The sequence below is a fragment of the Thamnophis elegans genome, chromosome 7 (genome assembly GCF_009769535.1).
Source record: "Thamnophis elegans isolate rThaEle1 chromosome 7, rThaEle1.pri, whole genome shotgun sequence".
Classification (NCBI taxonomy): domain Eukaryota; kingdom Metazoa; phylum Chordata; class Lepidosauria; order Squamata; family Colubridae; genus Thamnophis; species Thamnophis elegans.
In genome coordinates, this window is record NC_045547.1 from 53737395 (window position 1) to 53764496 (window position 27102).

Consider the following 27102-nt stretch of genomic DNA (forward strand, 5'->3'; position numbering starts at 1 on the left):
AAGAATTAAATTCGCCGCTTTTTTCTTTTACTTAAAGGACTAATTTATCTTTTAAAAAAAAGTTTCTTTGGGCAATCTTTCTCAGAATAAAAAAAAACCTCACCCGATGGACTCACTTTCACTTCCTTTCTTCCGGAGTCGTCTTTGACTTTGTCAGCCTGGGGGCTGCCTGTTTGCCACTGGCTTGAAGCGCTTCCCTTGGGTCAATCAGGGACTTTGCGATGTCCCTGAGACCAGCAAGGCTTTGTCTTCCTGTTCACCATCTCTACGGGACAGTTTAGGTCCTGCTGGACCATCCAGTGGCAAAAGTGTCAACGGCGGTCTCGGACTGTCGAGACCGCACGTTGTGTTGTTGCGATGTTGGCTCCTCCTTCACCCTCCCAGCCATTTCTTGTCACACCCGGTGTTGCCTCCCGGCTGCTTGCCTCAAAGGCCTCAACATATTTATAGTTCTGTAAAAATGTTCAGTTTTCTCCCTCCCTCTCTCCGTCTCGCTTTCCCTCCCCTAGCTCTCACTTTCTCTTTTCCCTCTCTTTCGCTTCTCTCTCTCTCTCTCCCCCTTACCTTCCCTCTTTCTGTCTCTCTTTCCCTACCTCTCTCTCTTTCCCTTCCTCTCTCTCGCTTTCTTTCCTTCCATCTTTCTCTTTTTTCTCTCTCATTTTCTTTCCCCCTCTCTCTAGGTCTCTTGGTTCTCTCTCTCTTTCCCTCCCACTTCTGTCTCCCTCTTTCTCTCTTTCTCTTTTTCCCTCCCGCTCTGTCTTTCTCTTTCCCTCTCTCTTTTCTCCCTCTCTCTCTTTCTTTCTCCCCCCTCTTTCTATGTGTGTCTCTCTCTGTGTGTCTCTTTCTGTCTCCTGGGGGTGGGGGGAGAAAGAAACTCCTGAACTGGTGCTGGGAATCTCACATCCGGAGGCTGATGAGCCCAGGAGCACCGTGCCGATGATCAGTTGATCGGCGGAGAGCCAAATACCAGCTAGCCAGCAGGGAGGCAGGGCATCACAATAATGGCGGCTCTTCAGGAAAAGCAACTGACATCCGGGAGGCGACAGTGAGCTGACAGTGAGGTGCTGCCATGGGTGAGTGGGCCAGGGTCTCATTGTGGCTCTGTGTCATAATGGGCTCCAGGAGGAGGAGGGGATCCCATCTCCCCCATACTGAAGTGTTGTGGCTCGGTAGGAGCCTTTGGAGCTGCTATCAGACTCTGACACAGAAATCTTCTGTGAGTGATTTCAGAATGCTCACAGGAGAGGATAACAAGCAGCTGTGGCTCGTTAAGGATCTCCTCCTGTGGATAAAAGACTGATGGTGCCACGCCTAGTTGCAGAAGTCAACATTCCATTCCGTTCCACTCCTGTTCTAGTCAAGTTCTCCGTTCGTGTGTAACCATTGAGAAAAGCATTTGGATAAGTGTCTTGATTTCTGTAATTCTGTTTGGTATTAGTTTGAGTGAAGAGTTTTTGCCAGAGCCTTTTATCTGTGTTTATTTTGGGCTTGCAGCCAGCTCGAGCCAGGACTGATAAAGACATTCCTTTGCAAGCTTCATTTGGCTTTTGTTTCTGAACGAACAAGGTGGGGGTCAGAACAGTGAAGCATGCTAAATTTCACTATGCTGTACAAGGCACTGCGAGAGCAGCGGGCAGGCCATGGAGGCAGCAACAGGAAATGTACAGCGACAAAGGCAGAATGCTGTTTCGCACAAAGGCACTTCGCTCCCACACTAAGCCTCTGGCATCGCCACTGCTGCAACAGCATTTTCATCCCTCTGGTGCAACACAGAGCCGTGGCAGAGGGATGAGAGTCCTGCATGTCGATCTGGAGCCACAGGTTACCAACACTTGCCATATACCATAGTTGTCAACAGATGGATTCATTAATATCGACCAATTATGGCTTTGGCTTGGTCATATAAATTTTTCACATTGTTTTTTATTAAGACAGAGAAAATAGCACATAAGATTTTTGAACTTAGTTGCCCTATGGTACAGGCAGCATTTCCTGCTAATGGCTGAACAGTACAGTAGTAGGAGGTTTTGGCCCATTTAGGGCAGAATGCCTCAACCACAAAGCACATTGGCTTTTTTCTTTTTCTCTTTGCAAGCCAGGATCTCTAATCTAGAAATCACCTTGGAAACCAAACCCAGTTGCTTGCATCCCACCAACAACATGGTACACTAAAAGGCACACATTCAACATTATGATATTTTCATTTAAATCCAAATGGGTTGGGCAAAACCTGGGATAATTAAGTGTAGATTTTCAACGAGGAAAAACATTTTATAGCTACATAACTACTCATTCGCAGTTACTAGGAAAATTACCACACTTCGCACTCACATTACCTTAAATTAATTGTCGTTCATATGCCTACTTTTACGATGCATAACTGGTTTTTTTTCTTATACAGGTAGTCTTCGACTTACAACAGTTTAATGACCATTCAAAGTTACAACAGCACTGAAAAAAGTGAATTATGAACGTTTTTCATACTTATGACCATTGCAGCATCGCCATGGTCATATGATCAAAATTCAGATGCTTGACAAGTGACTCATATTTATGACACCTGCAGTGTCCAGGGGTCATGTGATAATCTTTTGTGAACTTCTAACAAGTAAAGTCAATGGGGAAACCAGATTCACTTAACAACCGTGTTACTAACTTAACAACTACAGTGATTCACTTAACAACTATGGCAAGAAAGGTCATAAAGAGACAAAACTCACTTAACAAATGTCTCACTTAGCATCAGAAATTTTGGACTCATTTGTGGTTGTAAGCTGAGGACTACCTGCACTAAGTTTTCTTAAGAAAAAGTATTAAATATTGAAAGGAGACAATTTATTATGGTCTCACTATTACCAAAACATTAAAGACCACCACAGAGAAAAATATTGCATTACAGATCAGGCAATAAAGAAGAAAATGAGGGAATTGCTCATCTCAAGCATCTTCTAAAATTATGCCAATGAATCCAATTCTGAATATATAGACATGCACTTTTGCTGGGTGGAATAATAGTAGATAATTGAAAAAGTATGTGAAAATATCCATATACATACAAAAAAAATGAGGGGAGGGGGAAAAAAGAAGGAACAAACATACATTAAAACCTACACCAAAATCCAAGTAACCTTAATTAAAACAACTCTTTTCCAACTCCTTTTTACACAACTATGAAAGAGAAAATGAACAGGAAGTTTAAATGTCAGAATAGATCAAAAAGAGAAAAGGAAATTCCAAGCTGGTACAATGTATTTACTAATGTTTAGGATTTACATTTGTCATCTCTGAAAATTTGCATGAGTAAATATGCAGTATTCCATTAGAGATAATCTACTCACCTGCGACCACATTCTGAATATTTACCAATATTTTTTAATATTAAGGCAGCTGTTAGTCGGATGTGTTTAGTAATTGGTCCCTCTTTTTCATCCTAAGTCAGAAAAAAAACAAGTTTTAGTATCAATATCATAACTATTTCTTTCCAGTATATCTTTATATTCATCCTACTTACTGTGAAATCTCTGAAAACGAGGTTTCGTGATCCCCTCCTTAAAGCCATGAGGGCAGCACTAGGGTGATTGACAATAGCCTTCTGTGTTCTGGGAGTAGAAGAAGAACCCCCAGCAGTTGGTGGCCTGAATAGATTTACAAATAAAAATAATTACACGGGATTTCTGGCACAAGTATTGTTTCCTTCTGTTAAACTGATGCTTGGTGCCAACAGATTCCAATTATTTTATTCCTCAAGAAAAGGTAGTTTTGTTCATGTCTTAACTAATAAAATAATAATATATTAGAGAAATTGTCATTTATTTGTAAGATGATTTGTCAACATTATTAATATACTGTATTTTTCAATTTTTGTTGCTCTATCCATTTAAATAACAACTGACTCCCAAATGCAATAAGTCCTCCTCCAAATGCTAAGGGTAGAGAATGCTTCCCAAGAATTGAAAGCCTTTGGAATAAGGAACAATGGTATTTTTCTTCCAATAATCCCTATTATACTTTTAAACTATTTAAAATATTATTCTTCGGGGAGGAAAGATTATGCATATTTAAATATTTAATTTTGCAGTGGCAGCACATCTAGAACTTTTTATTTGATCCCACAAATCTAAAAATGTATTTGCCTTCCCTGAAATAAGGCAAAATCTTCAGATGTTTTCAAAAGAAACTAACTTTGCATAAATATTAGACAGCTGTGAGAGGATGAAGAATGTCAAATTTCATGTCGGTGCAGAGAAATCAATACAGTGATTAATTACATAATCTTCTGATACCAACTGTTTCTTGAAGCCACTTCAGCAGCATTCTTAAAGTTTTGACTACAATTTATACTCAGCTTATCTCCTCATCCTTGATACTGATGTGATACTGTCTAATATGTCATATATAGTATAGTAAGATACTCATCAATATAGCCAAAATGGGATGAAGGAGGAATACTATTACAATTCTACCAGACTACTACTAGTAGTAGTAAACTGCTAGTTAACAAGGAAGACAAGTATGTCCATTGAACAACTTTTCTCAATTAATAGTTTACCAGAAAAAGAAAATGATAAAGAAAGGAAGACTAAATTAAAGTAGTTGAGCTGAAAAAATATTTTAAATACTGAAATGTAAGAACTGCAATTCTATACTTGTAAAAGGAAGGAAATAATTGGGGAGAAGAGAAATAAAAAACTGAATAAACTGAGAAGGTTCAGTGACAATGGGATAAAGACACTGAACACTAGATTTTTTAATTTGAAATTTCTTTCCATTAAAATAAATTGGTTCAGCTTTTTTGCTATCTAGCTAATACAGAATTAGGTAGAAAATTGAAAAAGTAAAAAGTATTTTTATATGATACATACATCTGCCAAATATGATAGTGATGCCCTACGCTTAACTGCCAAATATTATGATGATCCAGCTTTGGAAATTTGTTATCAGTAAATAAATGTGCAAGAGTAATGTTTGTGCTCAATTCTTTAGTTGGGTTCTCTTCATCTAATTTTAGGACTTCTGTGGAGAATAGATAATGTTTTATTGTATTTATGCAGAAATATTGCACATTCAAAAGTGTTTATACAGCATAGGCAAATTACATAATGGAATTCTACTGAGAATCTTCAAAAAGGCAGGATGAGTTAGGTAACTGTCTTAACTCAAGGAACTCTGAACTGTTTTATTCTACATCAGACTTGGTGTTCACACCAATTCACAGCATAACCCTAATAATAACAAGTTTAAAGTGAAAAAATGGTTTTCAATCAAAATGGCTTATTCAAAAGGTTATCAAGTATTCCTTCAGCTTTCCTAAACTAAGTGGATATAGGGATTATTCAACCGACAGTAGAAATAATTTTCTCTATTCTCCTTAAAATAAATATTGAGATTGTTAAATCCACATGATGCACAAGTTAAGTTCCCACTACTGGGAAGAATAATGTTCAACTCCTATAAATGTAGCATTTAAATTATTTAAAGTCAAGTCACTAGCAGAGCTTCTTTATGGTGCACAGCTTGTCCCATTCTCTAATTTCACTTGCTCAATACAAATTTCTAAAATTGCCCCAAGTCCCAAAATATGTCTCTAATGCCACTTTAAGATTAGAGACAGAACTCATGAAACTGTGACCATATTCAACTATTGCCTGAAACTATCCTTTTAAAATATCACTTCAAACTATTCCTTTAATATGAGGGATGATTTATCTTGGCCTGATTTTTTTACATCTCAAAACCTAGAATTTTAACACGGGGTGTATAGACTTTTTAAATCCACTGTATGTTTTCATGTTCAATGTGCAGTCCTCAAAATATGTCAGAAGAAATCTTAAGGGGCATTTGGTTTATCATTTTAAAGTGTTCTATACTATGATAAAGTTTGCTATTTACTTCACCCATCAAATCTCTATCCCCCTTTTAGATTTTTGTTTTTATATACTGTGTTTCAGGGTATTTTCTTTGTTAGGTTTTCACTTGTGGTAGCACATGTTCACTTTCAAGCGTGTTATAGAAATAATGCTGGTTCGCTTGAAATTGTGAATTTTGCTGAAACTGCATTATTTGGTTGTCACGTCGCTTTATTTTCTCTGAAATAGCTACAACTCTTTGTGTTTCCTCTTTTTCAACAATGACTGCAATTTCTTTGTTTTCCAGGTTGTATCTTTCTGTCAAGCTAATCTGATTTTTTTATTTTTCAGGTTTCCTTGCCTCAAATTCTTCAAATTACTTAAAACCAATAAGAATTTCTTTATTTTTAACTCCAGGCAGATTTTTCACTTCGTTTTTTTCCCCTTCTTAATTGCTTTATTCTTTCCAATTTTCAAGCCTAATTCTTCAGTAGTAATATAAACTACTGCATACATTAAGTAATTCGTTCAAGTAATGTTTCTGTTGGAATAGTCTGGATAGCTTCATTCACATTCTTCAATAATTTAGCCAAACGTCTCTTACTAACTTGATTCTGTTTTGGCAATCAAAATATTTCCATGTTTTCCATCTGAGTCTTAATCTTCTCAGTTAGTTCAGCTGTAGCTGTTGGTTCTTCAAGATCTAATCCAGGTCTTGCATTTTGTTCCTCATTCGCTTCTCTGTTTTCCTTCCTTTTCTCCACTACTTGTTGCTCCACTTCTAAATTATCTCTATTATCAATTATACTTAAGCCTTGATATTGCACTGCTCTGTTTACAACCTCTTGTAATTCTGCATTAGTGAATAGCTTGTGCTTCAAAATAACACGCTTCTGATCCATGTCTTTATTCATTGATTTCCATATCCACGTGATTCTTCTTCCAAATCTTGAACATGTGCTGCTTATTGTTGTTGTTGATAATGATGATTGCACAGTGAGGCAGATGTTCAGACTGGGTTTGGGATTTTTGTCTACCTATTGTGTTCTCACTAAGGATCTGGGATAGACAGATCCAGATGTTTGATGGTGTTGTCGCAGGGTGGAAACTTTTCTGAGTAAAGCCACCTTTTGCAATTAATTGATGGCAAATTTGTCACTGCCAATGGTGCTCAAGTGGTGGTCTAACTGTTTTGGGATTGCACTCAGGGTGCCCATTACTATTGATACTATCTTTGCTTGTTTTTGCCACAGTTGCTCTATTTCTATTTGTAGATCTTTATATTTTGTTATCTTCTTCAGGCGCAGGTGGCGCAGTGGTTAAATGCAGCACTGCAGGCTACTTCAGCTGACTGCAGTTCAGCAGTTCGGCTGTTCAAATCTCACCGGCTCAGGGTTGACTCAGCCTTCCATCCTTCCGAGGTGGGTAAAATGAGGACCCGGATTGTTGTTGGGGGCAATATGCTGACTCTGTAAACCGCTTAGAGAGGGCTGAAAGCCCTATGAAGCGGTATATAAGTCTAACTGCTATTGCTATTGCTATTCTATTCTGCATCTCCAGGCACTGTCACATCCACTACCCAGACTTTTTTGTCTTTCTTATCAACAATTGTTAAGTCTGGGGTGTTATGTGGCAGGTGCCAATTTTTCTTCATTTTCTGTGACTTTCTCTATTTTATGGTCACACCAGTTGTTGCTTGCAGTCAAATGATATTTCTTGCAGATCTTTCAATGCACTATTGTTGCTACTTTATCATGCTGCTGCTTGTAGTCAGTCTGTGCAATCTTCTTGCAGCAACTTACCAGGTGGTCCACTGTTTCTTCAGCTTATTTTCATAGGTGGCACATCAGTGGTGGGATTTAAAAAAATTACTACCGGTTCTGTGGGCAAGGCTTGGTGGGTATGGCTTGGTGGGCATGGCAGGGGAAGGGTATTGTAAAATCTCCATTCCCTCCCCACTTCAGGGGAAGGTTACTGCAAAATCCCCATTCCCTTACAATCAACTGGGACTAGGGAGGCAGAGAATAGATGGGGGCCGGGCCAGTCAGAGGTAGTATTTACTGGTTCTCCGAAATACTCAAAATTTCCACTACCGGTTCTCCAGAACTGGTCAGAACCTGTTGAATAACACCTCTGTGGCACATTCTATCTGTTGCCGTCTTTTCAATTCTGGCTTTGTATGCATTTGTCCTTAAGGCTGGATCTTGTGCAGTCAGAATTAGTCCCTTGGACTTTTTCTTCAACTTTCATGCTCTTAATCATTGCCAGGTCTTATTATTATCTGCTTTCCCTGCTCTTTTTAAAAATGAATTGGCCATGTAGTGCTTTGTCTTCCCATGCCTCCAATTTGTTCTTCATTTGGTCTTTTCTTGTAGGCCATTTTGGTTAGTCAGTTAGCCTTCCTGCCATACTAACTTCAGTGCATCTTCTTCATTGTCCTTCAGATATTCTTCCAAAGCCCGTTCTTCTTCTTCAATCATTTGATGTACTTGCAACATTCCACCCCACCTTTTTGCTTTGGTAGGTAGAGTCTGTCAATGTCGCTGCGAGGATGAAAAGCATGATTCATTGTCATTATTTTTCTGGCCTTCCTATCCATTGCATTTAGTACTGCTTGAGTCCAGTCCACTATTCCTGCTGTGTATCTAAAGATTGGAATTGCCCAGGTGTTGATTGCCTTGATAACATTTTCTTCATTGACTCCATTGAGTTTGGATTCCATTGAGATCTTCTTCACTCTCTTGATGTATTGATCTCTAATCTTTTTCTTGACTTCAGTGTGCTTGATATTGTCAGCTTGAAGGATACCCAGGTAATATCTTCATGCAGACTCTGGGGCATCTTGATTCCTTCAGTTTTCACCATTTTTCCTTGTCTCATAGTAAGTGTGGCACATTTGTCCAATCCAAACTCCAAAATCTGTAATATCTTGGCTATATATGTAAACGGTGTTGAGCAGCGATTCTGTTTCAGATGGTGTTTCTCCATATGGATTCAGATTGTTCATGTAAAGGAGGCGGGACAGTCTGGCAGATGATGATGATAATTACTATTATTGTTGTTGTTGTTGTATTCACATTAAAAAAAACTATAAAAGGCAGCTAAAATATAATAGACGAATGAATGTTAACAATAATGGAACTATCATAATACCTACTAGTTCTGTGGGATCCCCAGGCTTGATGGCAAAGCCAAATCTTAAAGGGCATTTGGAAAGTATGAGCAGCCTAAACTTGGGGGAGGATATTCTACAACCATAGTGTCATTGACAAGAAGGTTCATTGCCTAGTCCCAAAATGACAGAACTTGCAGCATACCTTCTCTACTAGATTTGGTGGGATAGAAGGATGTAACTGGGTAAAGTTTTATCCCTCTAATAACCTGGTCCCATGTACGGCTTTAAAGGTCAAGGCTAGCACATTGAATTGGATCTGAAAATAAATTACCAATGCATCTTGCACAGCAGAGGTGTAACTTGTATTCTACAAGGAGCACAAATAACTGCCTGCATCATTCTATTTTGAAGTTTCTGGGTGGTCTTCAATGGCAGTCCCATGTAGAGTGCATTACAATAGTCCAACTGGGATATGACTAGGGCATGAGTGACCATGAGAAGGGCCTCTCGATCTAGGAATGGGAGCAACTGGCATGCAATATGAAGTTGTGCAAAGGGCCCTCTAATGACGATTACTATCTCCTCCAGAAATCCAGAAGGACACTAGATTGAGAATGGAATCTGTTTGGGGCAATGTAACACCATTCAGATGATATAGTCCCAGAACTGGATAGTCCTTAAACCTAAAACTACTCCATATTGCCAAAGTTCAGTTGAAGTCTGTTGTTCCCCATCCAGACCCTCACAGCTTCCAGACACTGGGATAAGGCATCCACAGTATTGCTTAATTCACCATGTGTGAAGATATACAATTGTGTATCAGCATATTGGTGATACCACATGACAATGGATTAACTCATCCAGGGGCTTTAAATGTTTAACATTTAACATTCTTTAAATGTTAAATAGGGGAAAAGAAAGCACCAACCCCTGTGGCAACCCACATAATAGGGGCAAAGATGGGGATCTGTTTTCCTCAAACAACCACTGACTGGAATCAAACCTTGAGAAAGGAGGTGAACTACCACATCACAATGCCACCCACCCTCAATCCTCTAAGTCCATGCTGGCGAACCTATGGCACATGAGAGGGGTTGTTTTTGCCCTCCCCAGGCTCCTAGAAAGCCTCTGGAGTCTGGGGAAGGTGAAAAAACTATGCCAAAAGCTGGGGGGGGGGGGCTGGTTGCGCGCATAGCATTATGGGTGTGGCACACCCGTGCATGACACTGCACTCCCCCTGCTTTTGGCACGGGAGCCAAAAAAGGTTACCCATCGCTGCTCTAAGTCTATCCACAAAAATACCATAGTCGATGGTATCAAAAGCTGACAAGAGATCAAGACATGGCAAAGGCTAGATGCAGAACCCCCATTCTGCCCATATCAGATATCAACTAAAAGTACAACCAATGCAGTTTTCATTCCATACCCCGGTTTAAACCCTGATTAAAAAGGATCCAAATATTCCACTTTATCCAAGGCCTTCTGGAGTTGTTGCACAACTAATTTCTCAATCACCTTTGCCTCAAAGATGATATTGGATACTGGATGAAAATTGAGAGACCGCCTGCTGCCAATTACCTCCCACAGACCCATTAGATCTCACAGGGTGGGCCTCCTCCGGGTGCCATCTACTAGCCAATGCCACCTGGCTATTACCCGGGGGAGGGCCTTCTCTGTGGCAGCTCCGGCCCTCTGGAATGAACTCCCCGCAGGGATTCGGACCCTCACCTTTCTCCAGGCCTTCCGAAAAGCCATCAAAACCTGGCTTTGCTGGCAGGCCTGGGGGTGATGAGTTCCCTCCCCTCTCGACATGTATGGTTGTGCGACTGTTGTCTACTTTTATTATTTGTATTTTGTCTTTTTATGTTCCCCTTTTTCCCCCTTGAATTGTTCGCTGCCCTGAGTCCTCCCGGAGAAGGGCGGCATACAAATAATAAAATACAAATACAAATCCAGTATTGTGGAGTCCAGCAATGCTTTCTCAAGGAGGTGGCATACCAGAGCCTCCTTAAGACATACAGGAACCTTCTCACTCAAGAATTCACCACCGTTAAAATCCACTCACACACCATCCAAAGCTTAGGGACATGGATTTAAAGACCAAATGGCTGAGCTCATAATCCTAAGGACCCATCAGCACTAACAGATCCAAATCTTTTCCAGATTACCAAGCAAGACTTTGCCTCAGATATTTATCTGGAATTTCAACAAAGACAGTATCCCACTGTGAGTGAATTCAAGTGACTTTTACTGTCACAAAGTTGGGTTTAACCCATGTTTACCCAAATACGTCCCCAGTAGAGTACCAGCAATGCCTAGACCTCTCTTGCTTCAAATCCCTAAACTATGGGAAGTGATGGGTTCCACAAGAGGTAACATAGATTGCACATAGGTGCAATCAGATCCGGAGCTTCAGATGCCACCCTGTTCCAAGTGGTGATCAAGCCTTCAGATGTAGCAAACCAACAAGAACTCCAAAACTCCCCCAAAACTAACCTGAGTTTCTTAATTTGCCAGAGGCAAATCAATGTATGTATGTTCTATACAGGTAGTCCTCAACTTACAACAGTTGATTTAGTGCCTGTTCAAAGTTACAACAGCACTGAAAAAAGTGACATTACAATGTAATGGCCCCATGATCATGTGACCAAAATTCAGTTGCTTGGCAACTGGTTCATACTTTTCACCATTGCATGAATTTATGCAACCTTCTGACAAGCAAAATCAATGGGGAAGTCAATGTGGATTCACTTAACAATCAGGTTACTAACATCAACTCACTTAACAAATGTCTCACTTCACAACAGAAATTTTGGGCTCAATTTTGATTGTAAGTCAAGGACTACCTGTATTGAAGTTAACTGGACTGGAAGATGAGCAAGTTTTAAACTGGAAGAAAAAGTATTAATAACTATACTATGCTGAAGACGCTACTCAAAAGTTGCAAATACAAATGATCTGCAAATTCTATTAATGGAATTCAAGAAGCACAAAAAAATCCCCAAATGTTAAATAGAAAGAAAACCAAAATTAATATATGGCATCAGGTATAACTATCAGTATTAGAACTGAAAATTAAGATATGAAGTGGTGGATAGCTTTTATTTTTTAGGATTGACTATCAATAGTGGGGCTGGGAGTCATATCAGCACCTGCAGTTTAGCAATAAAGATACTCATAGAAAGATACTCAAACACCATGTTGTGTCTACACTTACAAAAATCAGATTGTGTATATAATGGTGTTTTTTTTGACATCCTATGGAAGTAAAAACATGGACTTCAAAAAAAGAGGATATAAAAAGTATTGATGCTTTTGAATTTTGGGATTTAAGAATACCTATACTATAGATAACTAGGCAAACAAATAAAGGAATTATAGAACTAATCAAGCCAGAGTTTTTAATTTGAGCAACAATGCTCATAGCTCAAATTATCATATTTTGGACATGTAATGTGAAGTCCTAGCTTTCTTGAGAAGTGTGTGGTGCTGGGAGAGAAGAGGGAAGAAAAGAAAAGAAAACAAACAGCAGCAAGATGGATGGACTTGATTACAATACTGCTAAGTATAACACTGAATGTATTGAAGAGCCAATTTGGGGATAGATCATTGTGGAGAAGGTCTATTTATATGGTTACTGAGAGTCAACACCAATTTGATGGCGTCTGTATTCATGTTTGCACATCACTTGTGGACCACCTACTCCATATGGATATGTACAGATTGATAAGCAATTCATCACCCATTAAGCACTTTAATTTTCTGTCAGACCTACTTTGGAACCTTTAATTAGACTTTTAATTTAACAATTTCCTTGCTTTAATGTGTCATATTTTCACAAAATTCATCATAAAATATATAACCTGCAATTCTTTCCATATTGAACATAATGAAATATCTTTCTGAGTATTCTGAGTATTTGATTATTAAGGGAGTTTACACCTCTTACTTTGTGGAAGGTTTTGAACTTCCTACTTGTCCATGTTCATCTTGCTTTAATCCCGCAAGGAGTGCATCTCGTGAGCAATGCTTATCCTGTTTCAGAAAGAGAAAGTAGTATTAAATCATACTGGAATTAATTAAGTCTGACTGGTGAACTTGTACAACCACTAGGGATTATACACATCCAAATGAATGAATGGAGACTGTACCTGAATGGACAGCATCATAGGAGATTCTGTAAACTGTCCAGTCAATATGGATAATCAGCAACATAAATCAAAGAGAGTGAATTTTTAAAAATCATTTTGTAGGTTAATAATACACATAGCTTTGTTATTTTACTGAAAAATGAAAATAATAGGAATCAGATGATTTTGGAAAACAATCTTCTAGTTAATTGCAGAATACTTAAAAATCCTGCATTTACTGAATATATTTGATATATTAAGTCACTATTACCAGTTTAAAAAATTTAGATACAACTATATTTTAATCTCATATCAAAAGGAACTGACTGTCCAATTGTATAGATCTCAATAAAGTCAAAGGAGACTACTCTCAGGTAAGTGGGAGCACATTCAGAGAGATGTAATAGCATTCATATCTTCAGCACAAGCTTTTATTAATAATAAATTATCAATTGTAATTAGACTCTATTCTTATAGTTAAATTTTTAACCATTAACACTCTTTTATTATTTTTTTAAATCTTGTGCTTGCTTTGATTCTCTATACAGCATTTCCTCTCTACTAGTCTAGAAATTCAAAATGAAAATCTCATTCCAGAGATTCCACTGATGTACAAAACATATGCATAACTCTAAAGACTTACATAATAGTATGTCTTACAATAATTTTGTCTTATTTTCACCATCAAAACATTGTATTTGTCAGGCCGGCAGTCATATTCCTTTTAGGATCTTTGGCCTGCCACAGTCTCTATTATTTTTCTATGCTGTTTCATTAGTGGGGTAAATGGGAGGGGGAATAGTAAGGAGTAGAAATGTAGAATGTGTTGTTGTCAAAATATAACATTCCTTTCTAGAAGCCTTCCACCTCTTCTTCCTACCATAGATCCTACACCCAGCAGGGCGATAGGGGTCAGGACAGGGGTTCCTTCGGAGCACGGGGTAGGCAGCAACACCAACAAAGTTCCTTTCGCAAGCCCTTTCATGGTGGATCCAATTCCCGAAACTTCCGCAGGGATCCTTTCATAGGGGGTCGGCTGCAATTTTACGCCGACAGGTGGGCGAAGATAACCACAGACCAGTGGGTACTGAATAGGGTCAGGATGGGTCTCCTTCTGGAATTTCTGTCCTTTCCCCAAAGAACGTTCATCCGCTGTCCAACTCCCAGGAGTTCCCTGAAAAGGGAACTCATGCAGGCGGAGATCCGCCACTTAGTTCAGATAAAAGCCATAGAACCGGTCCCCAAGGAGCAGGAGAAACAGGGGTTTTACTCCATACTGTTTCTAGTGCCCAAAGCATCAGGGGGATGGAGGGCCATTCTCAATCTAAAGCGCCTAAACCTCTATCTGGCATATCGGAGGTTCAAAATGCAATTCTTCAACTCCATCTTGGATTGCGTAAGACGAGGCAATCTTCAAGTCCCGATCCACCCAGCCCACAGGAAGTTCCTGAGGTTCTTCTTCGAGGGGGAGCACTACCAATACCAAGCTCTCCCCTTCGGTCTGTCCTCGGCTCCCAGGACATTCATGAAACTGTTGGTGGTTGTGGCGGCCCACCTCCGAAACCGCCCCGTTCTCGATGACATGATAATTCACTCCCCAAGCCGGGCCCAAGCTTGGCAGGACATCCGGATCACCATCAGAACACTCCAACAGCACAACTTCTCAGTAAACCTGAAGAAGAGCCACCTGGAGCCAACTACGAGGATACAACACCTGGGGGTTATTCTGGACTCGAACTCTTGTCAGGTTTTCCTATTGCCAGAGCGGTTGAAGTCTCTCTGGGACAGAGTGTGCCTTTGCAGCGCGGCCAGGTTGGTACAAATTGTCCAGTTGTCTCAAATTCTGGCCATTATGATTTCCTGCCTGAAGGTAGTCCCCTGGGCTCGTCTCCATGCCAGGGAACTACAATGGTTCCTTCTGCCCATGCAAAGGGCATAGGCGTGTGAGAGTACCTCCAAAGGTGCTCTGCTCTCTTATCTTGGTGGAAGATGAAAGCGGTAGAGAAAGGGTCTCTGTTCAAAGAACCCGAGAGACTTGTAGTGACCACCGATGCCAGCCTTCAAGAGTAGGGAGCTCACTGCCAGGGCGAGCTAGCTCAGGGACTGTGGAGCCAGAGGGAGTCCTTCCACAGCATAAACTGGTTGGAGCTAAGAGCGGCCAGGCTGGCTCTCCGTCAGTTCTCCCCTCAGATTGCGGGTCATCACGTGCTGTAGTCACCGATGTGCCAACAAAGGCCCACATCAACAGGGAAGGCGGCACGCACTCTAGATCACTCATGACGGAGGCGGAAGCTCTGGGCAGGTGGGCGGAACACCACCTGCTTTCCATCAGGTCGGACCACATCTCCGGGACCAGCAACCAGAAAGCAGATTGGTTGAGCTGACAGACGATCGACCATTCAGAGTGGCAGCTACACCCAGACATTTTCAATCAGATTGTACAGAGGTTCGGCGAACCACAGTTCGACCTCTTCGCCACTCTCCACAACACCCACCTGACTCGCTTCTATTCCCGTTACTGGTCTCCAGGGGCGGAGGGGACGAATGCCCTGAGGTGCAAGTGGCCTCCAGGGCTTCTGTATGTGTTCCCTCCTCTCCCGCTCATTCCGCAAGTTGTGACCAAGCGGCTGGAAGAAGACGTGGAGATCCTGCTTGTGGCACCCCATTGGCCCAGGAGGTGCTGGTACGCAGGAGACCATCTCCCTCAGCCAGGGGGCGATCCTTCATCCAGACCCCCAGTGGCTACAACTAGCCGTCTGGCACTTGAGGGGGACCTCCTGAGGGAACAGAAGTTTTCAGACAAGGTCATTCAAACCATTCAGGCGTCCAGAATATATGAGGCCACTTGGAAGGTGTACTCCACCTGGTGCCAAGAGAAAGGATTGCAGGACACAAAGGTCTCTATTTGTAGATTTGTAGATTTTTTGTAGATTTTATTGTCATTTATAGGCCGCCCTTTTCCCTGAGGGGACTCAGGGCGGCTTACAATTCGTGGGGAAGGAGTGCAAGACAAAACATGAAATAATATGTGAATAAAATAAAACAATAAAACACAACATTCATTCAGCATTCGGGTGGGGCGGATGAAAATCTTATCCCCAGGCCTGACGGGATAGCCAGATCTTAAGGGCTGCGCGGAAGGTCTGGACGGTGGTGAGGGTACGAATCTCCACGGGGAGATCGTTCCAAAGGGTCGGAGCTGCTACTGAGAAGGCTCTCCTCCGCGTAGTCGCCAGTCGGCACTGACTGGCGGATGGAACTCGGAGGAGGCCCAATCTGTGCGATCTGATGGGTCGAAGGGAGGTAATCGGCAGAAGGCGGTCTCTCAAGTCTATTCCTCAGACTTTCTACAAGAGAGGTTGGAAAAGGGCTTGGCCCCCAACACCCTGCGCTGCCATGTAGCGGCTTTGTCTACCATTCTCTCCAGAGGTTGCTCCCGCACCTTGAGCCAGCACCCTCTGGTTAAGAGTTTCCTGAAGGGTGCTTCAAACATCAGGCCTCCTATGATACACCGTCTTGGAACTTGCTGTTCATTCTTAGGGCCTTGATGGGGGTCCCGTTTGAGCCGCTTCGAACCACGTCTCTTCGACACCCAACTATTAAGACTGCCTTCCTGGTAGCTATCACCTCAGCCAGGAGAATATCTGTTAGCGCCCTGCCGCCTATCTGTCAGGGAGGACCTGTGTATTGCCCATCCAGAGAGAGTCATCCCATGTCTCGACCCCACCTTCATTCTTAAAGTGAACACCCTGTTTCACAGGTCACAGGAGGTGATTCTTCCCAACTTCTGTCCCAAACCATCGCATCCCCGGGAAAGAGACTGGCACAAGTTGGTCGTGAGACATGCTGTACGCATCTATGTCAGGAGAACCAGAGAGTTCCGATGATCTGAGTCGTTTTTTGTCTCCTTTCATCCTGGGTCGCAAGGGCGAAAAGCTTCGTCGCATACCATCAGACGGTGGTTGCGGGTGGCATTAAACTGGTGTAGGAACTTCACGGCAAGGCCGTGCCGTGCCATATGATGGCTCACTCCACAAGAAGTACAGCCACGTCTGCTGCGTGGGCGACCCAGGTGTCAATCATCGATATTTGTCGGGCAGCCACGTGGGCGTCCCCCACAGCCTTCATTCGCAATTACAAAATAGGCACCTTTGCCTCAGCCGAAATCTCATTGGGGCGAAGAATTTTACAAAAGGTTGCAGAGGCTCCGGACTCTACGAATTCTTCCCGCCCTGGGACATCATAGCTTGGGTATGTCCCATGCTTGGACTCTCCAAGCAGCGCTCAGGAGAAAGACCATTGGCTTACCTGAACGGTCATTCTCTGGGTGCTGCGGGAGAGTCCAAACCTGCCCAGGATCTTATTGCCTCTGGTGATGACTTCGAGGAACAGTGAAGGCAGTCCTGAATGGAGTGTTCTTCATTTTTAATCTGAGATTGTAGAGGCAAAGTGAGGCGTGGTCAAAGAGGAAAAAGGATACTCAGTTCTAGGGGAGATAGACTGTGTTAAACCATGCTTGGACTCTCCCACAGTGCCCAGAGAACGACCGATCCGGTAAGCCAACGGTCTTTCTAATCAGCTGTAGCTGATCGGAGATGGAAGGTGACAGGGAGAAGAATTATTACAGAGATAAAAACTGGAAAATGCTAGGATTTCTTTTTCTTTTCTTTTCCCTCCTTTGCCTTTTTATTTTACTGCAAAAGATTAAGATGGCCCCGGCTTCACTTCCGGTCCCATAGTAGCTAAAACTTAAGGTGGACCAGAGTCTCAAAATAAGACTTTGTATAACTAACTGCAATCTTGGAACTGGATATTAAGGAAGAACAAAAGACCAAGATGGCTCTCATCGTTCTCCCCTACAGCAGTGGAAGTGGACAAACTTAAGGTGGACCAGAACTCTGAAATAACTGTATAGCTAATTCTAACTTTAGAACTGGACATCATGGAAAGCTGGGAATTTGAAGAACTACCTGAAATTATTAAAAATATGCATAAATCATTAACATCAAAGCCGCTGAGCCTCTGATTAGCTGTGGGGCCTGAGAGATTAACCAGGTTTCCCGGGAGTTGACTGACTGTTAAAGAGAGATTACTGAGTGTCATGGGAACTGCTGAGAACGCTGAGAATTCTGAGAACGCTGAAAAATACTGAAAATACTGTGAACGCTGAGAATACTGAGAGAATATTGAGATCAGAGAGAGATCACTGAACGCTTTGTGGAGTAACATCGCTCAAGTAGCCGGGCGGCACTGAACAATCTTGCGAATTTTTTTGTGCCATCTGTGGCGAAAGGCGGGCTGGGACTACCTGACCACCGGGGCCGAGGGAGCCTGTTGGAGCCTGGAAGAGCTGGCTGAGACTGTCTTGGCTACTGTGGAGACAGCTATCGGAGACTGTTTTGGGGGGACCCGACCCCCTTGATTGTCTGACGCCTCCATCCGCTGTCTGTGCTGCTGCAGGGTCAGGCTAGGGACAGGGTAGGGTTAGATTAGAATTATTGGGTGGGGTTAGTTTATTTTAAGATTAGGATTAAGGTTAGGGTTAGGGAGGGTTGCTAGCCTGACGGCCTACCGGTTTGCTGCCACCACTGGGAGTGTTATGGTACAGCTGGGACTGGGGCTTTTTCCTCCCCCCCTTTTTACCGTGGGGTTTCCCTGGCTCCCGTGTGTCCTTTTGTTCCCGAGGGAAGGGGTGTTGCTGGCCTGTCGTCGCCTATGGCTGGCCCCGCAACTTTCGCTGCTATAGCCACCGCCTATGACCTACTTGCCTCCCAGACATTTCCTGGCCTTGCCCTCCGGACCATCGTTGGGGATCAAATTGGGGCCTATGACTCGACTTTCAGAGACCAATCCCTCACTGTAGGGAGGAGGAGCCGATTAGGTGGTTCCACCCCAGGCGTCTTATGGATCCTCAGGGTTTCCAGATGGCACTTGGTGTTGTGCCTGATACTCTCGCCCGCAGTCCGGTAGAGACCTTAGTTGCTGCTTGGAACTCAGCAGCATCTGAGGCTCTCCACCGGATTGCACCTTTACGGCCGATCTGCAGCAATGGATCCAGGAGGGCCCCTTGGTTTACCGAGGACCTCCGGGAGATGAAGCGCCAAAAGAGACGCCTAGAGCGCCGCTGGAGGTCCAGTAAATCCGAGTCAGACCAAGCACTATTAAAAGCTTGCATCGGAGCATACCTTTCGGCAATACGGACAGCTAAGAACACCTATATTGCCGCTCTGATTGCGTCCGCTGAGTCGCGCCCTGCCGCCTTGTTTAGGGTAACCCGCTCCCTCCTAAATGGGAGGGTTGCAGATAATCCCTTACGAGGTAGAGTGGAGGAGTATGTCCAGTTCCTCGCGGACAAAGTTGCTCGGCTTCGGATAGACCTGAACGCCAATTGTGCAGAGCCAGCCGGGGTACCGGGGAGGGTCTTGAGCGACATCTCTGGACTGACTTTCAACTTGTTACTCCTGATGAAGTGGACAAGGCCATGGGAGCGGTGAGTGCCGCCACGTGTGCACTGGACCCGTGCCCCTCCTGGCTGGTCGCGAACAGCAAGGAGGTGACGTGGGGCTGGATCCAGGCGATGGTGAATGCCTCCCTTCAGGAGGGCTTCTTTCCTCCGCCATTGAAGACAGCGGTGGTGAGACCCCTCCTGAAGAAGCCATCTCTGGATCCAGCCATTTTGAATAACTACCGTCCAGTCTCCAACCTTCCCTTTGTTGGGAAGGTTGTTGAGAAAGTGGTGGCCTTTCAGCTCCGACGGTCCTTGGATGAAGCCGATTATCTGGATCCCTTTTAGTCTGGATTCAGGCCTGGCTTCAGCACGGAAACCGCTTTGGTCGCACTGACCGATGATCTCTGGAGAGCCAGGGATGGAGGTCATGCCTCCGTCCTAGTGCTTCTTGACTTCTCAGCGGCCTTCGATACCATCGACCATGGTATTCTTCTGCGACGGTTACGAGAGGTGGGGGTGGGAGGCACCGTTCTTCGGTGGTTCTCCTCCTACCTCTCGGACAGGTCGCAGTCGGTGTTGGTCGGGGGGGCAGAGGTCAACCCCTAGGCCCCTGAAATATGGGGTCCCACAGGGTTCGGTCCTGTCCCCCCTCCTGTTTAACATCTACATGAAGCCGTTGGGTGAGATAGCAATAGCAATAGCAGTAGACTTATATACCGCTTCATAGGGCTTTCAGCCCTCTCTAAGCGGTTTACAGAGAGTCAGCATATTGCCCCCAACAATCTGGGTCCTCATTTTACCCACCTCAGAAGGATGGAAGGCTGAGTCAACCCTGAGCCGGTGAGATTTGAACCGCTGAACTGCTGATCTAGCAGTAGCCTGCAGTGCTGCATTTAACCACTGCGCCACCTTGGCTCGACAGCACGGGATAAAATACCATCATAATGCGGACGATACCCAGTTGTATCTGTCCGCCCCGTGCCAACTCAGTGAAGCGGTTGACGTGATGTGCCAGTGCCTGGAGGCTGTCAGAGTCTGGATGGGGGTTAACAAGCTTGCGCTCAATCCAGACAAGACCGAGTGGCTGTTGTGTTTCCTCCCAAAAATTTGGCTAGTATTCCATCACTCAGGCTGGGGGGTGAAATTTTACACCCCTCAGACAGGGTTCGCAATTTGGGAGTCCTCTTGGACCCACAGCTGACCTTAGAACATCATTTGTCGGCTGTGACCAGGGGGGCATTTGCCCAGGTTCGCCTGGTGCACCAATTGCGTCCCTACCTGAACCGGGAGGCACTCGCAACAGTCACTCATGCCCTCATGACCTCAAGACTGGACTACTGCAATGCGCTCTACATGGGGCAGCCCTTGAAGAGCATTCGGAGACTCCAGCTCGTCCAGAATGCAGCCGCGCGAGTGATTGTGGGTGCACCTCGATACACCCACGTTACACCTATCCTCCGCGAGCTGCACTGGTTACCGATTGTTCTCCGGATACGCTTCAAGGTGCTAGTCGTCACTTATAAAGCCCTTCATGGTATTGGACCTGGGTACTTGAGAGACTGCCTGCTGCCAATTACCTCCCAAAGACCCATTAGATCACACAGATTAGGCCTCCTCCGGGTTCCGTCTACTAGCCAATGTCATCTGGCTACTACCCGGGGGAGGGCCTTCTCTGTGGTGGCTCCGGCCCTTTGGAACGAGCTCCCCGCAGAGATTCGGACCCTCACCTCTCTCCAGGCCTTCCGGAAAGCCGTTAAAACCTGGCTGTGTCGGCAGGCCTGGGGTCGATGAGTTCCCTTCCCCTCTCAAATCGTGTGGCTGTTGGTTGTTTTAAATTCCCTGTATTTTTTGTTGTAGTTTTTGTGTTTCCCTTCCCCTCCTTTGGGTTTGTGCGCCGCCCTGAGTCCCGCCGGGAATAGGGCAGCATATAAATAAAATGAACCTCGAACCTCGAACCTAAATAGAATTCTGAACCCAGAGAAGCAGATATCTAAAGAAGAATTCAAAGAAGAAGGGGGGCAAGATAATGAAGGAGTAGAAACGGAGGGAAACAAAAGGCAGACAAAAGAGGTTGAGGCTGTTAGTGGCATAAAGGAATTTGAAGGGGGAGGCTTTGCCCCAACAAAGAGAAATAAAAAAACATCCTTTTGGTGGTGACCTGAGGAAAGTTGGGGAGAGTGGATGCACTGAAGCAAAGAGAAGGGAGCGGGCAGGAGCAGAGAAGTGGGACAAAAGACTTACTAGGAAAAAATCAGACAACCAGAAATTTTTATGTGGGAGAATATAAAACTAAGATAAGGGTTTTATTTCTAAATATGACAATAAAATGGAGTTGCCAACTGATTGAATGTAATAATGGAAAGACAATTAAGCAAAGGTTGAAATATATGGAATATGGATAAATATGATATTGATATTGATGTAGGGATATCAACATGACAATAAGTTGCTAACTGGTTGAATATAACAATGGAAAGACAACTAAACGAAGGCCAAAATATATAAATATGAAACTGACATGGGGAGGTTGTAAAGCAGAGGTTTGCCATTCATTTTTATACATGATAATTAAACTGAGTGGCAAATTGACTGGAAATGACAACAGAAGGACAACTAAGCATGGGTTAAAATATATGAAACATGGATATACATAGAACTTTTAAGATGATGAAATAAAGCGAGATATTTACCATTTGTTATTCTATACAATAGATTAAGGGAATTGAAATGAATATTGAACAGCAAGGTTTGCTAAGGTAATCAAATCCAAGACATGGAAAAATTGGAGAGAACATGAAATACACTTTTAATGGGAAACTATTGAGGATTAAAGGCAGAATCACAAATTGAGGGCCCATAAGGATGTATAATTATATAATGATGAGAATAGCTGAGAAACAGGTCTACATCTCGACCAAAATTAGGCTGGGGAGGGGAGGGGTTAAAAATACAATGACTATATATGTACACTTTTTTCTTCTGTTTATCTTTTTTTTTAAAGGAGAATATATGTTTAAAATTAAATATGTACATTGAAAAGGAACTATGAATACCATCAACATAAAATGGAGCTTGCTCAGAATCTGAAATACACCAAGCAAATGAGGTGAAGAGTGGGAAGAAAAGGAGAGAGGTAAGAGAAGGAAATAGGGATAGGAGAGAGGGTAGGAAGGGGAAAGAGGAGAAGAGAAATGAGGAGTGGAAAGGGGAGAGAGGAGTAGGAGAGAGGAAGGGGAAGTAGAGAAAGGAAGGAGGACAGAGAGAAGAAAGGAGGTAGGGAGGGGGATGAGAGAGGGAGAAGAAAGTGAACGCACAAATATAGTGTATGGAGAGCAGAAGAGCCAATAACTGTTTTTTTTTTCTTTTTCTTTTGGGGAGTTGATGGTAAGATGAATTGATGTAAACATTTAATAATGCAATACGATGTATTATACTATATAATAGTATACATGTGATTATATGTTATGAAAATGAAAAAAAAAACTTTACCAAAAATTTTTTATGCCAAATGGCTGGCTCTTCTTCACCACTCTAGAAATTTCTAAAACACACTTTTTATTTATATAAATTATTTTTATAAAACCCTAGAAAAGGAATGAGAAATTTCTACCTGTAGGTGGGTAATGAACGAAAACCTTTGTCTCTGGAAAGGTTCACAGCCCTCCCACAAACACTGTCCAGGGTAGACATCTTTTCCTCCATGCTCAGTTGCAGCATGATAGAAAACTTGGGATGGTGTCTGAAACCACCTGGAAAATGGAAAGGATTTTAATTTGGCAGAAAACAGTGTATTCTTTTGCAATCAATTTTTTACCTAGCTATTACTTATAAATCTTCAAAAACAAAAGTTATTCAAAAGTGGCAAACTAAAATTATTTAAGGGTTCTACTTCCATTTTCAAGAGCTACCTGTGCAAGATTTCTATAAAGGAAAAGGCAGTACTTACACAAATATATAAATAAATGGAAATGAAATAGTTTACATATTTTTATTAGGTAGTAGCTAATAAAGACTTCCCATATCACCATGACAGTAAAAGCTTGTAGCACTGAATAGTTGTCAGGTCCACCATTGTGTTTTACCTTTTTTTTGGAAGTGGGTGGGGGAGAAGGCTTGCTGGCATTTTTGCATGCTTTTGCTTTAACTGCTTGGGAATTGGGGGGGGGGGGGAATTATCTTCGGAGATGGAACAGATTCCCTTCCAGCCAATTCCAGCCTGGTTTCAAGGCCATTGTGCCCTAAGGGCGAACTCTTGTCTGCCTAGCACCTCAGCGTTCTCAAAACAACCTTGGAGCATCACATTGGCTGCTGGTGGACTGATTGGGGGGGGGGGGGGATTGGAACGTGATGGCTCAGTAGCTAAGACGCTGAGCTTGTCAATCAGAAGGTTGGCAGTTCAGTGTTCGAATATATAGCGCCGCGTAACAGAGTGAGTTCCCTTTCCTTGTCCCAGCTTCTGCCAACCTAGCAGATCTTGTTTTCTTTTGGGCTTGAAAATAACACTTGGGCTTATTTTCAGGTCTTTTTTTTTAATGTGCAGGAGGTGGCAAGCACAGGGACTGACGTGAGTGGGAGCACAGCCCCACCCTCTCTGCTTGCCCACAGCTACAACAGGCCTTAGCATGCCTTGACATCCACCCACCCTGCCTGTTGGGCCAGCTGCTGCAGGAACACTTCTCGACTGAAACGGGTACCATGTTGGACATCAAGCAGCTGCCCATGCTGCTGCTGGCCTTGTGGGAACTCTTTGCTTTCCTGGCAGGGCAGGTAAGACAGGGGCATGCCAAGTATTTGGTCCTGATTGAGGCTCTGGGCAAGCAGACAGTGGGATGGAGTGGAGGGGGCTGGCGATAGTTCTCCAAACATTTTTCGCCCAGAGGGAGATGAAGTTTCTCCCCCAATGAGTCTGTTTCTTTCCTCTCATTAGAAATGAAAAGTAGCTTGGATTAGCTCGCCCTGGGATGCCTGAAATAATTTTTATAATCACCTCCCTTCCACTTCAGGAAATGCCCAAAAGGGAGGTGCAATTGTTGCATGGCGGGCAAAAAAGGTGTACATGGGGCAGGAGCAGGAGGAGAGAACCAGGCACGACTGAAGAAGTTGCATAATGAAAGGCTCGTTTGTTAATCAAGTCCTATTTTTCTTATGGCAGCTGCGACGGAAATCAGTAAGGGGAGCAGCGGTCTCAAACTCAATTTTATTGAGGGTTGTATCAAGGATGTCTTTGACCTTGGAGGGCCAGGGGTGGTGGTCAGAGTTCGGCATGGTGGGCATGCCGGGCAGGTGTGGCCATGTTTGGCGTTTGACATAGGCTCAAGATGCATTTTTCCCTACTTTCTTTCTACAGTTCTTTACTATAACCATTTTCCTATCTCTTCTACCAGATATTACTGGCAAACATTTATTACTTATTCTTCATATTCCAGTAAACTTTTTATTTCTAAATTTATACCCCATGGTTCTCCAGGCAGAAAAGCTATTTATACTATTGTATTCTTATTATTCAACTAATAATAAAAATAAAATAGCATAAATAACATGATAATACAAGATCTAAGAGCAGAGATAAATTTCCATGACGGTAAAGAGAAATGGCTGTCAATTATAGATACAAAATAAAATACAGAATATAAAATACAAAATACAGAATAGATCCGTGATAGTGAACCTATGGCACGTGTGCCACAGGTGGCACGCAGAGCCCTCTCCGCAGGCACGCCAGCCATCACCCCAGGCCAGCTCCACTCTGCATGCCCAAGTGCCTCCTGCTGGCCAGCAGGTCTTTGGGTCTCTGCCATGCATACGCAGGGGCCAGGGTGCATGTGCAGGGGAGCTTGCATTGCATTTTGCCCCATTTGGGGCCTGGAAAGCCTCCTGCATCAGCATGAAAGCCAAAAATGGGCAAAGGGGGGTGGGGCACATAGCAGGGGGCGCACACACATGCACAGGGGGTCAGGGTGCATGCATGGTGGGCACTTGCATTGCATTTTGAGGTTGTGCACTTTGGGCACTGATTGTTGATTAAATGGACCTATAGTATGTAAAATCTGGCATTAAATTGTAATAGTAACATAGGAGGTGCTTGCTTTCTATCCCAATCAGGCACTTACTTGAGGCCTCAGAATTGTAATCCAGTCCAAGCCAGTCCTCCTGCAGCATTCCCCCGGCCTAAAACGGCTATGTGAAGGCCCCGGGCGGCCCTGCTGTAGCCTGTTTTTGGCCTCCATGTCCTCCTAAAGCACTCTCCCAGCCAAAAACGGACCGTATGGAGGCCCCAAGCGTTCCCCCTGTGGCCCCTTTTTCAGCCTCCATTGCCTCCTGCAGCAATCTCTTGGCCAAAAATGGCCACACGTAGTTCCTGGGTGTTCCCCCACATGGCCTGTTTTTGGCCTTCCAGCCGAAAACGTAAGCAGCCCTCCCCCCCACCCCCACGGCCTCTGGGCCAGATCTAAACATCCAACCCATGAGCCTTGAATTTGACACCTCTGGCCTAGAGCAAGCTCAACAGCCTTTTCCCCTCTCCTCATTCCCTATCCTCCTTGACTCTAAGAAGAAAAAGAGAGTAAAAGCTTCCCCACCCACCAGTTGATCTAGGCTTCTCCTGGGCGGGCTCCAGATTCCCCCCTCGGGAGAGGAGAAGGCTCACTCTCTCCAGTTTCTTTAGCCCGGCCCCAAATTTGAGGCGGAAAAGAGGGTGGACACTGCTGGCTCTCAAACTTTTCCTGACATACTCCCTTGCTACAGGTTTAAGCGACTACCAGTAGGAAGAAAACAGAAAGGGCCATGGGATCACCTACATACAACACACACACATTTCTGTATTTTCTACCCTTATACACCACAGATAAGGCTCAGTTCTCACACCCTCGCAGCGGGCTTCACATGAACCCCTCTTACCCACCCTCCCCACAACGAGTGGCAAACAAGTGTGCATGGAAGTCTATAGTTCCCATTTCATTCATAGGCTTCCCAGGAAGCACAGGTGCTTAAGGAGAAGCAGGGAGCAAAATTGGAGAGTGCGAGGAGGACCCAGATGTGAGTGGCAAGCAGAATTCACACGAGGCATCTTCTCATTCCACTGAAAATATGCAGCGATTGCCATATATTTCACCAGTCAAGTTCTGTGTGTATTTGCTGACAACTTTCAAATTGCACTCTTCTCCTATGGGAAGAGCTTTGCTCCCCACCACACACATGTTTACGCTTAGTGAAAAATGAAAAAACATGCACAGGAGTCAAGAGGCTTTCTCTCTCTTCACCCACCCCCAGCACCCAGCGCAGATCAGAACAGCCCTTCCCCCCTCGCTTCTGCAAGGTGGACACAACACATGCTACACATTCAACTGGCATATCCCACTGCAGTTGAACCTGGTGCTTCCTTCCCAAGCCATTATTCTCTCTCCTGAGGGATCCCCTTAAACAAAACAGAATGAGTGTTGGGATGGATTATCTCCATCTGCCCCTCTCGCTCAACATCCCAAATTTTTTTTGCGGCACCCTTTTTCATCCCCTCCCTGGCATTCCTGGGGAAGTGTCAAGAATTCCCTGGCCTCGTTTCACCAG

General features: G+C 43.7%; 1 protein-coding gene across 4 annotated transcripts in view; it reads right to left on the reverse strand.

Annotated features, from left to right (window-relative positions):
- Positions 1 to 27102, reverse strand: part of ARID2 (AT-rich interaction domain 2) — a 171756-nt gene that overhangs the window by 19335 nt on the left and 125319 nt on the right. For all 4 annotated transcript variants that reach the window (XM_032221274.1, XM_032221275.1, XM_032221273.1 and 1 more), the window contains 4 exons: positions 23150 to 23288; positions 12911 to 12996; positions 3512 to 3635; positions 3339 to 3430 (listed from right to left, as the gene is read on the reverse strand). In XM_032221274.1, coding sequence (XP_032077165.1) covers positions 3339 to 3430; positions 3512 to 3635; positions 12911 to 12996; positions 23150 to 23288 — 441 coding nt within the window. The remainder of the gene's footprint in view (positions 1 to 3338; positions 3431 to 3511; positions 3636 to 12910; positions 12997 to 23149; positions 23289 to 27102) is intronic.